The 16,230-nt window shown below is 44.9% G+C and overlaps 1 protein-coding gene across 1 annotated transcript in view; it reads left to right on the forward strand.

The window, feature by feature from the left end:
- robo2 (roundabout 2) overlaps positions 1-11,170 on the forward strand; it is a 39,842-nt gene extending 28,672 nt beyond the window's left edge. The window contains exons 8-14 of the mRNA XM_017252589.3: positions 15-134; positions 224-611; positions 3,841-3,936; positions 3,994-4,240; positions 4,333-4,496; positions 6,239-6,527; positions 8,773-11,170. Of these exons, the coding sequence (XP_017108078.2) occupies positions 15-134; positions 224-611; positions 3,841-3,936; positions 3,994-4,240; positions 4,333-4,496; positions 6,239-6,527; positions 8,773-9,778 (2,310 nt within the window). The 3' untranslated portion in view covers positions 9,779-11,170. The remainder of the gene's footprint in view (positions 1-14; positions 135-223; positions 612-3,840; positions 3,937-3,993; positions 4,241-4,332; positions 4,497-6,238; positions 6,528-8,772) is intronic.
- The last annotated feature ends 5,060 nt before the right edge of the window (positions 11,171-16,230 follow it).

Below are 16,230 nucleotides of genomic sequence, written 5' to 3' on the forward strand. Positions count from 1 at the left end.
ATTATGCATTGCAGCGCTACTTCAACAGTGGCTTGGACCTGAGCGAGGCTCGAGCCAGTCTCCTGTCCGGAGATGTGGTTGAGCTGAGCAACGCCAGCGTTGTGGACTCCACCAGCATGAAACTCACCTGGCAGGTAAGTGAAATCCACCCTTTCGGGCTGAAGCCGCCCTCCGCCACATTCCATGCTCATCGTCACCTCATTCGCTTGGCTTATTCATGCAGATCATCAATGGCAAATACGTCGAGGGCTTCTATGTCTACGCCAGACAGTTGCCAAATCCAATAGTCAACAATCCGGCTCCCGTTACACCCAATTCCAATCCGTTGCTGGGCTCAGCATCCGCCTCGGCATCCGCATTGATTTCGACAAAACCAAATATTGCCGCTGCCGGCAAACGTGATGGGGAAACGCATCAGAACGGAGGTACAGGAACATCCGCCCTGAGCACCAAGTATCGAATGCTGACGATTCTGAACGGAGGTGGAGCCTCGTCCTGCACCATCGGCGGCCTCGTCCAGTACACGCTCTATGAATTTTTCATCGTGCCATTTTACAAATCCGTGGAGGGCAAGCCGTCGAACTCGCGCATAGCCCGCACCCTGGAAGATGGTGAGTGAGAATACCTTCGGGGGGGGGACACTATAAGGGTTCATCGAAATACTGTTAGTCACTTTGATGTAAGATATATGAATAAGTAATCGCAGACAGTGCCATATTCGTTACAAAAGCTATAGTTCGATTGCTATCTTGGCAAGTTAGATTTGGAAAATTTCATATTCTGGCTTAGTCCGATTATTTTTCCATACTGTCAGTCAGGATTTAAAGCCAATTGTCGGCACTGTGTGGGCCTGGAACTCTCTCCCGCCGGCTCTAATGAAGCATGTGCATCAAATCCTTCGCAATCCAACAAACCGAACAAATACCTCTACAAGAAACTACCCCCGAATCGTTCAACCCCCAACCCCCAATCGGAGACCTCATGTGACAAATGCAGAAGGCGGGTTACGGGGCACTTTTGGCATTGCAACAATAACCCAAATTCAATAGAAGGATACGAGCGGTGAAAGGAAAACGACTGAAAATAATGGGAGGGAGGGAGCCGTTATCCTTGGAGGACATCAGCTGCGCTGAAATGCGGGTCGCATAATCGCAAATTATTTTTTCCTGGGTCGCATAAGCAGAAAAAAAGGGGCGTAGGCAGTATTGTTTTTTTTTTTGGTTACTTTTTTTGCCATGGGGTTATGTTATAGGGCAAATAATGGAAAGTATGTCAATCATTGAACACCGACAAAAAGCGAATCATGCGTACGTTAATGCCGAACAATGTCAGGACACGGGACTGTGACACACGGAAGGTACGGATGTCAGATTCACGTGTAAAACAATTGGCTCATGGCTGGGGGGAAACGGCATTTCCAGTTGGGAAATCAAAAAGAGACTCAAATCAAATGCGGTTTGTGTGCTGAATACCTGATGCCGGCGATTTACATGTCTTATAGCCTTTTTGGTTGCTGGGGCCATCGCCAGGCTTAAAGGATTGTCTGGAGCCGAAGCCGGAGGATTTGGCGACCAAAAATATCATTGACAGCCGGGGGAATATGTTAGATAAGATTGTTTTAAACGGAAAAACTTGGCTGGCCGGGAAAAATGCAAACTCGACGGGAAAAAGGAAACTTTCCAGACAGGTTTATCACTTCATTCCATCACCAGGGAAGCAGTCTGGATATAAAAACTTCCGAAAGTGCAACGAGAAGTGAACAATTCTCAATGAGCCAAGGACCCCGATATGCACAGTGAGGGATAGGAGAAAAATTAAAAAGAAAATAATTAAAAAACAAAAGCTCAGCGTGAGTGAGAAATATCCACAAAGGAGCAAACAGAGGGCGACACAGCGAGTCCTCTCACAGCGCCGCAAATAAGTCAACAAACGGCAAGGACTCCTCGTCCTCGGAGCAACCGCAGCAATATAAAATGCACAAACGTTGCACCCCAAAAACCGGAATCTCCCCTCCGGTCCAGAGCCACCTGGTACCTACTTACCGCCACCATCCTCCCTGCCTGTCATCAAATCAAAACTCATTTCGTATGCATCACATTTTCACTTGAGTGTCGTCTGACTTTTGCTGAAAACAGAAAAGCATTGCAGAAGTAGCTCAAAGAAATTGCCAACGCAATTGTGTAAAGATAAACAACAATTATTGCTTCTCTATGGAGCTGGAGCACTGAGTACACCCAGACCAGATCCTTCGGCCCGCACAGTGAGCCACAAAAATGTGCACACTGCACTGCTGGCAATGCAAATTTGATGCGCGTTTGCTTAAGGAGGGTAGGGCGGCGGTTGGGGCGAGTTTCCCGCGACAGGAAACATTTTTAACCACGTCGGAAGTTGGCAAATAAAGGTGTGCTCCACTGGGGTAATGTTAGAGGGTAGCTAGCAGGGATTAGCCGACTAAACCATGCCCTAGAAAAGGCTAAAAAAAAAATTATTAAGCTTAAAAAAAATATTAACAAACAATCTAAAAAGTGGCAATAAATCTTAAAAGTCAGCTGGAAAATTTTCATGAAACATACTACCCTGTCCAAGGTCCTTTGTCCTTTTGCGCTTGAGATATAATGATTTCCATTTCATATGTTATATGAGACTTGCCGAAAAAGGAGTGGTCACCTTTCCTGCCCGTCACATGCAATCCTGAGTCACATTTGCACTTCGGAACTAACCCCCGCCGCAGAGTGACTCATGCCAGAGACTATCAAATGAAAACCACGGTTTCCACATTTAGATAAGCTGCTGCTGCCACCGAAGTGATCAGAAGCGCCAATTTGGAGTTTTTCAATTGCCTGGCAGTGTCTGAGACAATTCCTGATGCTCGGACGCCCGGGGGTCATTTATGGAGCACAATGGCAGCTACGTGTTAAGCATCGCGGTGCCTCATCAGCGGAAGAAAAGGCGGCAGGCGAGAGGAGCCAGCACTGAAGGCGGAGAAAGCACCAGGAAGAAAGCAAAGGGGTATCGCATGGCCCGCATAGACAATAGCACGACAAGCACTTTAGCATGTCGCAATGTCCCGAGGGAAGGGGCAAAAATCCACGGAGATGTACATATATATAAAAAAAAAAAACAAAGGCAAACAAAACAGAAGAAACTGCACTTCTCCGGTAGACGTTGCCTATTTAGAGATTTCACTCTTTCTCCGGCTTTGTTTTCTCCCGGTCCCCCACCGTAGTCTCGTCGAGAATTTTGCACGTGTGTGTTTATTTAAAGAAATTGCTTCACTCAGCCGCACACACAAAAAGATACAAGAATAGAGAGGAGTAGAGTACACAGGGGATGCTAGATGCACTCGACAAAAATCAAGGATTCTAGGGTTACCGAAAAGATTTCCTCTTTAAGTTTAGCTATTTATTTCTTGCTGTGTAGCCACTTGTAAAAAGCGACAGCCGGAAACAAATAAACAAATGAAGATGAGCTATCTGTGTTTGTGTGAAGTGAACTGCAAACGCAGAGTGGGGAAAGGATCCTTTTTTCCTTTCAACTGTTTCCTTTTTTGTTTTCTACGCACTCAATGTGCTGGCAGGCAGGCAGGATGTGTCTGCGTAGTGCAATGGTCGGGAAACCCTTGAAGCCGGCACCCGGAACTAGTTGCAAGAGTTTAGAGACCCCCCATGCCCCACACACTCACACTGAATGCTAATTAATTACGGCCACCAAATCTCATTAGGGAGGACGTCAGCTGGGTGACACCGGGATCCACAATCAAAAAGCCATTTAACTTTGCTCCTCAATCTCCAGTCAAGCCCAAATCCAATCTAACCAACCCAAAATTTCGTCTCCTTGCAGTGCCCAACGAAGCGCCATATGGAATGGAGGCATTGCTGCTTAACTCCTCGGCGGTGTTCCTCAAATGGAAAGCTCCAGATCTCAAGGATCGTCATGGTAAGCTAGAGAAGTCCTTTTTAAAAATTAGATTCTTAAAATAATCTTCGTTTGCAGGCATTCTCCTAAACTATCATGTCATAGTTCGTGGCATCGACACGGCCCACAACTTCTCGCGCATTTTGACCAACGTCACCATAGATGCCGCCTCGCCCACCTTGGTTCTGGCCAATCTCACCGAAGGCGTCATGTACACTGTGGCCGTGGCTGCCGGAAATAATGCCGGAATCGGTCCATACTGTGTGCCAGCCACTTTGCGCCTGGATCCAATCACCAAGCGGCTCGATCCGTTCATCAATCAGCGGTAAGTGGGAGGACCTTTTATGGCCCGTCTATTTCTGGAGCTGTATATTGGGGGATAATTTCTATTTATAATTTATACGTTTTGTCTTTTAGCTATCCCATCAATCAGGACCATGTTAACGATGTGCTGACACAGCCCTGGTTCATAATACTCCTGGGCGCCATTCTGGCCGTTCTAATGTTGTCCTTCGGCGCGATGGTATTTGTGAAGCGCAAGCATATGATGATGAAGCAGTCGGCTTTGAGTACAATGCGTGGTAAGTGCACTGAAAAAAAATCATGACAAAATAATTTCTATAAGACTTTAAGTATAGGGCTTGCCTCATTATAGTTTTTCTTTCAGTTTTTTTTTATCTTATATAATTTTTAGTAATTTTTTAGAACAGAACTTTAATTTTTTTCGCTACTCTCTGCATATGTATGTGTTTTAGAAATAGTGGACTATGGAATTTCCGCCTTTTGGCCCTCGAGCTTTGCATCCGTTGCGAGCTGCAAGTTTCGTTTCCTTCCTTGCCAGACGCGCCACATATACTCTACACACTCCACACACGCCACACACACATTTGCATATATAAATAACGCTAATTTCCCATTGTTGGACACAATAAAAGCAACAACTGCAGCTGGGGGAAAATAAAAAATAAACCAAAATAGGTGCGAATAAATATTTTAGCAGGCCGGGCTTAGAGGAGCCCCAGAAGCATAGCAGCAGGCACACATCGCCATGCCACACATAATAGAAATTAACATTTTGCACGTGACGCCCAACTTCCCCTGGTTTAGTGCCAGCCCCATCCCCTGGGATGTCCTGGAGTTGGCCAACCCAGGCCCCCGATGGCTGCCATTGCAATTATGCATTTAGTTTTGTGTGCATTATTAACCAACAAGTTGTGTGTGCCGGTCAGCTACCCGACAGGCGGGACAGGAAGGAGCGAGATACACGTATATGGGATCCAGGAATAGGGGCGAGTCGGGGCTGGAACAGCTCTTGTGGTCTAATTGAAATTAGCAGCATTACGAGGGGAGCGGAAACAGGAGGACGGCTGGCCTGCCGACTGGGGAATTGGGCATTTTGGCTTAGAGGGTTGCCCTAAACGGTTGTCAAGTGGCCTAGCAAGTGGTCTACATTTTTGGCTTTTGGGGAGAACCAGAAAAATGGGCTAAAATGGAAAGTAAATCCAAGATTTATGGATAGCAGAAATTATGCAGAAAAATTTCCTGCTAAACCGATTACTACTTTAATCTTTAAAAGCATTCAACGCATTTGGCTGCCAAAAGTCAGGACCAACAATAGAGTAGAAAGTATCCAAAAAACGTTGCATATTCATGGGGGCCATTTACCATAAACTAGGCGGCGCGGTATTCCAGAGGAAGAGATCAGAATATTCACCTGCAACTGGAAAAAATAAAAAAAATAGGAAATCGTAGACAGGAGGTGGCGGGCCATAAAACATTCGCTTGATGCTGCAGTTATAACCCGGGGACAGTTTAATTGGTTGCATTTTTTATTCAGCCAGCCAGGCTACCATCCAGCCATCCTGCCAGCCAGTTGTTGCTTTTCTGTTTTGTGAGCAGGCAATGCAAGTGGAAAATTGACAATAATTTATTTGATTTTGTCACTCGGAGTCTGAGTGAGTGAAATTGTTCAGACGCGACTATTTTGGAATGGGATAATATGCTTTTAATACGTTCAATTTATAGCCATTCTGAAATGCATGGTCTTGAAGCGGAAAAATAGTAGCTTTTCACACTCCCATTTTTAGTTTAAAGAATCAAACATATTGTTTTTTGTTAATCAATAAAATCGCCCCCGATTAACCCTAACGAAATCCTCGACAGGAACACACAATCGTCTAGGCATTTTCAGCCCAGACTCCCAGCTTTTTTGTGTGTGTTTTTGTTTAATTTCCGGACTGCAATTTATTCGGCTCACAATTTGTTGCACCACATTTAATTGCTCTGACTGACTGTCTCCTTCCCCAACTCCTCTCACCTGCAGGCAATCACACGAGCGACGTGCTCAAAATGCCGAGTCTATCGAATCGCAATGGCAACGGCTACTGGCTGGACTCCTCCACCGGTGGAATGGTGTGGCGTCCCTCGCCCGGCGGCGACTCGCTGGAGATGCAAAAGGATCACATAGCCGACTATGCGCCGGTGTGCGGTGCCCCTGGTTCTCCGCCCAGCGGCGGTGGTGGCGGTTCCGGTGGCAACGGTGGTGCAGGCAGCGGCGTTAGCGGCGTCGATGACATTCATGGGGGACACGGCAGCGAACGCAATCAGCAGCGGTAAGTTTTAACCCAGTCCAACGGGTTAAAAAAAACGGGGGGGGATAGATGAACTTTACTTGGCTTGAAATCATACCAAAGGTTAAATACTCTACCATAAATAGCTTAATTGAAGCCAGATCTTATAGAAAACAAAGCCAAGTTTTAAAACTAGAATGGAGATTTTTTAATATTTTAGTTTCTATAAAAATGGCTTATATACTGCCCAATCATTTAGCCAAACTACTTAAAAATAGAGTATAGTATTCCAACAACCTGAAAGCTCAAAGCGACGACAATAAAAACTCACCAAACTGTGAAATTGCATTTTTCTGCCGCGGAGACTACTACCAAAAAAAAAACAACGAGAACCGAAAAAAAAATCATGGAAAAACTGAAAAAAGCTCACTTTTCGGGAGAGTTTTTCTTTCATCCAGCCAGGGCCGTGGGGAAAATCAAGTTAGGAATAGAAATGTTGGCCACGGTATTTATGTTGATTTTTCGGCCAATGCCCAGTCGAGTTTTCGCCCAAAAACGGAGCAATGTAATTATCCTTGCCCCGGGGGAGAAACTTTAACGCGACTTAAAGTCCCTTTGGAGAGAAAACGTGTTCCAGGACTAGAATAAAATATGCTATGCATAATTTGGCCACACATTTGCAATTAGTTTTTGCGGCAACATGGACGGCAAATCAAAGTTGAATCCATTTAGCAGGCGGTCGGGCCTAGGGCGATCTAATTTATTGGTCTGGCCAGTGGCAAGTGCAGGGATATTTGCGAATCGGACAGTAAAAATATTGTTGCGACTCGAAATTGTTTTGGCGCAATGTTTCTGGCATTGAATTGTAATTGTTATTTATTTGTGGCTAATTTTGGACTGGCCGCAAATTATGCAAAAATTTGTTGCAGTGGCAGCGAGGGAGGAGCCTTGGCTTTAAAGCCGAGGCCATCTCGGCATATAAGCGCTTAACAATGCCGGAAATTAAACAAATAAAAACATTATGAAATGTACTTAATGAAAAAAGTATATATTTGTTTTCCTCCGGCCCAGCTGCTGTCCAACAAAAGGCAATTAAATGCCAATCAGGCATCAAAAGCCAACCAGTCATACCAAAAGTGAAATGTGAAAAAGCCGGAAAAGCAGTCTAAAAATTGCTTAATTTAAAAACGCGTCCGTCTGCTCAAATATTAAACGAAAATGTTTTTCCAAGCGACTACTGTAAATAAATACGCCGCCCAGATAATTATAATTATTTTTGCACACTTAATTAGCCATTAAAACGCAAATTGAAAACGAGTCGCACCTTCCCAGAGACCCCTCGCAGCAGTCCCCGATATATTATTAATAATTGCAACAAAATAATAACCATAACAATAAAAGTAATCACACAATAATGAGCATCATATGTGGAGGGAAATTGGACAGAGTACACTGAAGCAAAAAAGGGTAGAACTTTTTCAAGCACTTTTTGTTAAACGATGATCTCTTGTGAAGTAGATTTGCGATTATTAATTCGTTTAATAAGTTTTAGTGTGATTTCAACCCGTAGAGCCAGACATTTGACAAGCTCATTACTATTCCATTCAGAGGGAAAACTTCCACGCCACGGCGCCACTCATTAAGGGCATTAAGAGCCTTCTATGTGGAGTGCCGTGGCTTTATCCCTCCGCCATGGCAACTCCATCAATGCGGCGTATATTTTTACAAGCTTTTCAGAGTTTTAAAATCGTTCCAGGAGTTTTTTCCTCGTTTTTGGCCAGGACGGGCTCGCAATGGCCTCGCCAGGTTAATCCGCTTTCAGTATTTAAATACGAAAATAATGCTAAAAATGTGAAAACCAAAGGGGGCCATCCCCCTCGCAGCGGAGGCAGGCTTCTGGTGAATTTCTCTCTTGAGTTGAGCGAGTCGGGCATTTGCACCTTGTGTTTTAAGCTGGTAATTTATTTAATGGATGTAAGGATATCCTGCGCTAGTACTACTATTTTCTCACCTGATCTTCTGGTATGTGTGCCCGGCAGCATATACAGAGGAAATCCCAACTAAATTCACATTTTTCCGCTCCGAAACACACGCAGCCTGGACCGAAAAATGCAAATTTCCGCCGCGCCATAAATTCCACAAATTTATAACCATAGTGGGAGTAAAGTTTGGGCAGTGAGGGTCAGGAATATTGTAATAAACAAGCCAAGTAATAACCGAATGGTTTTTTGTCGTTTTGCCTGTATTTCGTACTGAATTCGGTTTGTTTTTATCTGTTCATTTGCAGGTACGTGGGCGAGTACTCCAACATTCCCACCGACTATGCGGAAGTGTCCAGTTTCGGCAAAGCACCCAGCGAATATGGACGGCATGGCAACACCTCCCCGGCCCCGTATGCCACCTCCTCGATCCTGAATCCCCACCAGCAGCAGCAGCAACAGCAGCAGCAGCGTTATCAACAGCGCCCAGTTCCCGGTGGTTATAACCTGCAACGCCCCATGCATCCCCACTACCAACAGCAACAGCAACACCAGCAGCAGCCACAGACCTTGCAACAACACCAACAACTGCCCCCCGGTAACATCTATCAGCAGATGTCCACCACCAGCGAGATCTATCCCAGCGGAAACGGGCCACCGCGGTCGGTTTATTCGGAACAGTATTATTACCCGAAGGACAAACAGCGTCAAATCCACATAACCGAGAATAAATTGAGCAACTGCCACACTTATGAGGCAGCTCCCGGCGCCAAGCAGTCCTCGCCGATGTCCACGCAGTTTGCCAGTGTGCGGCGCCAGCAGTTGCCTCCCAACTGCAGCATCGGCAGGGACAGTGCCCGCTTCAAGGTGCTCAACACGGAGCAGGGAAAGGGTCAGCAGCAGAACCTGCTGGACTTGGACGGCTCTTCCATGTGCTACAACGGCCTGGCCGACTCCGGCTGTGGCGGCTCCCCCTCCCCCATGGCCATGCTGATGTCACACGAGGACGAGCAGGCTCTCTACCACACGGCCGATGGTGATCTGGACGACATGGAGCGTCTCTATGTGAAGGTGGACGAGCAACAGCCGCCGTTGCAGCAGCAACAGTTGCTTCCCCTGGTGCCGCAACATCCCGCCGATCCGCACCTGCAGTCCTGGCGTGGCCAGAGCACTCGGAGCAGTCGCAAGAACGCCCAGGAGTCGAGCAAGGAGCCCAACGAGCTGATCTACGCGCCGGGAAGTGTGGCCAGCGAGCGGAGTCTGTTGAGCAACTCGGGCAGCGGCAGCAGCCAGCCGGCGTGCCACAACGTCTGACCCTTGCCCGGTGGTTCCATGTTGGGCCAATCTCAATCGAAATGCCAATCCCAGAGCGAGCTGCAGTCCCAGGAGCAACTCTACGCCAAGGAGGTGCGGGAGCTGCTGGCCTGGTGCGAACGCTTCAACAATGGCGGAGTAGAGAACTTTGAGTAGGAGGTGAAAGTGAAAGGAAAGGGCTTGAAGGATAGGGATTCAGATTGGGGTTGCAAGGAGCGCAGTGGAAACGAGTGAAGTTGGGTGCTTTCACCCTCGCTGGTTTCCTCCCACGCATTTGTCACGAAAATGTGACCAAGACTGAGACTGACAGAGTGCGAGAACCGTGTGAAGTTTATTTATAATTTCTTTAGTATTAGGAGTTTTCTTTTCGATATAAATGAGTAACAGCCGAGGGTGGCCTCGGTTCTATGCTAGTGATAGACATATTATCCTGTTTCTTCGACTCTCACGCTCAATCTATCTCCAGCTCGCGCTAAATCTCCGACTATGAACTGCTTTCGTTTTAGCTTAAGACTAGCTGTAGCAAGATCACTGTACATGTTAAAAAATAAAGTATGATAAGTTCCTCCTTGCATGCAGACGCCGATAACCAGGACTCTGCATTAGCTGTAGGCTATAGAAACCGAATTAGATAGACCGATGGGACAGGAGCAGCTTGTTTGTTACTTAAGGGTTCGTATTAGGCCTAGGATACAGACAGATTTCGATTCACTAACCACTAAGTGTACATATTGTATCGCACTAGCTGTAGTTAATAATAAGTACGCGTATATCTCTTTATAAATATCAAATGAATTATTCAATCTAATTATGCAAATGTGAACACAAACGAGTAGGCATAAAAAGTAATATTTAAACATTAAACAACATAAACATAAACATATATAGTTACAGTTACGGACAAGTGAATAAATTGTGCATATAGTAATTTAAATTGTAATAATTATAGCCTAGCCCCAGCCCATCAATTAGTTGTTGTTCAAATACCCAAATACATACACATATGCACGGAAATATTAGTCCGTAATAGCCATAGGATCTGCATTTAAAAACCACCTTCAAGGCATATATGACAAAATCCTTCAATTTCGGGCCAGGATGGCGGGAAGGGCGGGAAGCACTCTTGCTCCTCCGCTTCTGGCCCGCACTAATGAACTGTATTAAAGGCAGACAATTAAATATAGTAACATTGTATATCCAATGACTTGTGCCGAAATCTCGGTCGAGCACACACCTAGCATGTTGTTTATCGCACCCACAGCCCAGATCGATGGAAATTAAATGCATTTGTATGTGTGTCTATGCGTAATGTAATTATTGATATTGAATACGTATTTACAATGTAGCAATTACAAAGCAAAAATAAAAAGCGCCATAATTATGAAATTAAAACTTGAGCGAAAGCTATTGTTTAGTTTGCGGTGTTTGCGTTTTTCAGATACTGGCCGGAAGCGGGGAATAAATCATTGCACATCGACCCTGGAAAGTATGCTACGAAAGTTGAAAATCTAAAATTCACATTATCCCCTCGGTGGCTAATTGAAAAGTCACAACTTACCACCTGCGACTTCACCCCCATCACCTATTCCCCAAATGCCTCTTCCCCCGTAACGTTGCAAGTTTAGCGACTAATTTCAACTGGCGACGCGCTTTTAATTAGCTGCAAACTCCCAAATTATGCATGACTCTCCTGGCTGTGTGTGCTTTTGTGGGCGGATACGTGCCTGCCGCGCCCATTTTAACTACAAAATAATTACGTGCTAGGCAATTAATGGCCCCAAGGGGTTAGAGTTACAAAAAGCACCGCAATTTTTTTCCACTCAGCTTCCACGGGCAGCATGTGGCAACATCCGGAGGCCATTTGTTGCAAATCGACAACCATTTCCGGTGCATAAAATTCACCGAAGAGGGAGGCCCGCCTGTAAGGAGTTAGGTGAGCGGAACCACATTTGCGAGCTGCGGTTTTTAATCGGAAAAAAGAAAGCATCACAATGCCAAATGATAATTTAATTAGCTGGATAGCAGGGGGAAATTAAATTAAAGAATAAAAGAAGGCCTTTAATTTAAATAATCATTTTCCGACTCACATTTAACAACTCTTGATGGCTATAACTAAATGTGATTATTATTTGATGGGCAATATATTGGCAGCCACAAAAGTCATTGTTTATCTTCCACTCGAAGCAAATCAGCCAGTCAAACCGCATCCTCTTTAAGGACACTCCACATGGCACTCGATGGCCGGGCAGATGGGACTTTGTTGGCTGTAACAGATGTGTTCGGCTTCAACTTGTCACCTAACGTTTAACGATAAATTTGCTGACAGCGACAACGGATAATTAGTTTCACTAACGAGAAAACTTCCACTGGCTCGTTCGGCGCACACAGACTTACACACACGAGGCCCATGATTGGATACGCCATGCAACATGTGAGACCAAGTGGAAGGAGCCAGGACCAAGGACAACAGGGGACTGCGAGCAGAATATAGCAACAGGATGAACCATCAGGCGTAACGATTCCCATGCTTCAGTGCATCCTTCTCCTCGAGCTGATAAAATGATTATGTGTTATTTTTATGTTCACAACAAGCGAGGACGAGCCAGGACATTCTGCTGCTGCTCCTGCCAGCAATTGCCCATGATTGTTTACATATTAATCGCAACTTTTAATGGGCAGTGAAGTCGTTTTTGTGTGGGCGCTTACATAATTATCCTCCGGAGAATAAACATTAATTGAATTGTTAGGAAAATAGTGTAGCATTCAGTTGAATGGTTATTTATTTTAAAATCCCCAAGATTAATTAAACGATTTCCAATTCAATCAACTTCAATGAGCTCTTTCTCAAAACTTTAGCTTGATGAGCAACTGAGGACCTGTTTAAGTAAATTAACAATTCCTGGCATGAAAACTTTTCAAGTTTTGTCCCCCATTGAATTGGAATTTTTTATTGTAAGGTGAATGGCAGACAAACAAACAAACAAACAAACAAACAACAGACAGTCAGACGGAGGACAACAATAACGGAAGCTGGCAAACAAGCGGAAGGCTCTTCTGGCACTCAACTAATGGCAACATAATGCGTTTATTGTGGGTGGCACAATGGCGGAGGCTGGGAAGAAGAAGGAGCTCCAGCACCAGCAACAGCCGGGGAATCCCCCAAAGAAGTGATAACCCAGCGCAAATGTCAACGCAAAAGTCAATCAATGCATTGATGTTGAGCAGATCTGAGGGGGCTGGACGCCATCCCCAGAGGGTAGCAGGGAAAGGAGGCGTGGCAGCGTACCAAAATTGGGGAGTATGCACTGGGGGAAATCCGTAATTGAAAGAAATGATACATAAATAGGGGAAAAAATAAGAGAAAAACATGGAATTAAAATGTCTTTTATTTTAGGAAAATATTATAAAAGTGATATATTTTTTTAGTATTTTTTTCAGTGTAACTGGTGGGTGTGTTTGCTTATAGTACGCACTTTTCAATGGACCAAGCACAGACACCAGTCAGACGGCGCTCATTCAAAATCAATTCAATTGAAAAACATTTTCTCCTTCTGCTCTTTTGACTTTTTGCTTTTCTTTTACGTTTTTTTATGCCGAGGGTTGACTTTTCACTCAGGGCTTTGTGTTTTTTGGCTCTTATTTTCGGGGGTAGCCTGCGATGACATCGCTGGTCGCTTTTTGTTGACTGAAAAATCACTTGGAAAGTTTACAGAGTTCAACAAAATTGTGTTCATTTTCGTTTTCGGGAGGAAATGAATGATTTCCGCGTTGCATTCAAAACGTTAATGAGACGTAATGTGATGGCCATGACGGGCATGACTCTCGGTTCTCATGGACCCCCTTGGCCACTCGTGGAGCGGTGCTGTCTCATCAGGCTGGACGATTAATTGCCATTGCCGCCCTCGTCGACAATCGTTTGTCAAAAACTTTGTTGCATACTTAGTGGCAGCCAGATACAAGTCCCTCGGATTGCCGCATCATCATGCAAATGCGTCAACAGTTCCCAGATACTTATAGCTCATTAAACAGGGCCCTCTGGCATCGGGCCTAAAATATCTGCCCAGTCACGCCACGCCCACATAATGGCCGATCCGCGCTGGTGCCAATGATGGCTGACTGACAAATTTTCACAGCTCAACGCTTATTAAGCTCTGTTCGAGATGTTTGATTTGCTTGACGGATAGGAGGTTTTAAAGAAATGAAAGTGAAATTTTAAGTAAAATGTAATTTAACTTGAATCCGATTAAAACCCCTCTCTTAACCAATTCCACCCTCTTTGTCGCACAACTCCATTCGACTTCAAAGAAGTTTGGTCCACGAAACTATCTGCAAAGAGTTCAATTAATTACCCACACCCCCCGCCGACTCAGACGGAATGTTTTGTCAGAATTTGGAAAATCTTTTCTGGACAGGCAGCAGCAGGACATTTGTCACACGCTCGCTTTCACCAGCTCCATCATCATCTTGATTCGGATGGCCATTCAGTCGGTCACTCATTCATCCGTTCGCTACCCTTATCCAGATCCTTATGCTGATGCTGGTCCTGCTTCTGCTCCTGCTCCTGGTTTTGGTTCTGGGATCCCCGAGCTTTTTAATATTAATTGCAGCGCTTCGGAGGGCAAACGAAGACGGATAAGATGGCGACGGGTCAGGTCTGGGGGTCAGGTCAAGTCGAAACCAGCACAAAGGACCCGCTGACCGACCCGTGTCCTTTGCTTGGCGTTTGACTTTTGATGAATGGACAAGAATTCGGCATGACATGAATGAGCATTTTAAATAAATTAGTTGTATTCGAGACGCATTTTCTTTGGCCTGATTGAGTCTTTTGATTAGCTGGCTATAAATCAGAAGAAATCAGGAGAAACACTCGAAGAAAAGACTTTAAATCCCTGGCGAAGATAAAATGTTTCTAAAACACGTATTAAGTCTAAGCCCAGCCAAGATTTATGGCTGTTATTAATTAAGACGATAAGGATGCATAAAAATTGTTATAAGTTAATTAAGCCAAATGAAAAGCTCTTAAGCAGGGTTCTCCGATGTATAAAAATGCCAGAGATACTACCAAAGTATCCCGACTGAGACGAGAGAAAGACAAATGTCTGGCAATTTGGCTAAATGGCAAACTTGGCCAAGTAAAACATGCACGGGAGCATAATCAAGACAATAATTATTATTGTCATGTGTGTATTTTGGGGCCGAGAAAACTTCTGGCCAAAGTTTCGTTTATCCTTTGGTTTTGCCTCTGTCTGGGACTCGTCTCCACCACCCTCCTATCACTCCACATCAGGGCTCTCTTTCGCTCCCGACCAGACTGACAACGTGTGTTAATTATGGCCATCTGCTGGAGGAGACTCCAGTCGAGCCGAGTTGAGTTTCGTTTCGTTCTGGCCCGAAATCGCATTAGGAAAATTACCCTGAACGGCGAATACCTGGGCAGACATAAATAGTTCTGTTGTTTCGGCCATTGTCTGTCTGGGAGCCGCTTAAAGGCTTTCCAGCTTATTTCCAGAGCCCGATACTTGGTCTTAGGTCTTGGGCAATTAGGCACTGGAACTGGCATTGTCTTGTTGCAGGAATCACTGGCGAAAAGACTTTAAGGAATTCATAACCGAATTACGTACACTTGGCCTGAAATATTGCTCTTGATTAGCAGGATAATTGGCTGAATGCTTATTAAATGGTACAGTTATGGTCTTACTTTAAGACTGATGTGGCCTACTTTGCTTTTGGTTTGTGTAAATATGTTACCAATCTTGGCATTAAAGACCCAAATCGAAGCCATAAAGCCAGTTGAGGAGCTATAATTAAATTGATGTACGCACGGTCACGCCTCCGGCGTAATTGACTTGTCTTGACCCCAGAATCCAGACCAAACATCCACAAAACCAAAGCCCGGCACTTTGGCCGAGCCCGCCCCCCCACTAATTGCTATTGACAGTTATGGCTTGGCCATGGCCCGGATGATTAAAAATTTAATGAGTCTAAGTGAGGGCCACGTGGAAGGGGTGTATCCTGAGGCTAACCACAATCCATCAGTCTCTACTCTCAGTCTCGGTTCCTCGAAAAATCAAAGATCTTAGCCACAACGGAAAATTGGCCCGAAGGCAGACTCTTTTGACCCTCGTCGTGGGCTGTTTGATTTCCCATCATTCGGGCAACTATGGAAATTTGTTGTTCAACTTGTTGCCAAATACACAAATCTAATTTGATTACAAACTTCCTGGAACAGCCTCAGAAGCTGTATTTGCCGTAAAACTTGCCAAATTGTAAAATATCTGAAGGTGTTTGGTAAGTGCAGCCGCAGGCCATCCAAAATCTCCGGCCGACAGCTGCTCGAGTACTCTTTGCAGCTTAATGAAAAGTGAAATGATATTTTTGGTCCTGCAGAGGGAGGCAGGACACTTCCTAAAAGCCAAATATTTTCCCATTGTCGGTGTAAAATATTTCTCATT

The sequence above is a fragment of the Drosophila bipectinata genome, chromosome 2L (assembly GCF_030179905.1).
Source record: "Drosophila bipectinata strain 14024-0381.07 chromosome 2L, DbipHiC1v2, whole genome shotgun sequence".
Classification (NCBI taxonomy): domain Eukaryota; kingdom Metazoa; phylum Arthropoda; class Insecta; order Diptera; family Drosophilidae; genus Drosophila; species Drosophila bipectinata.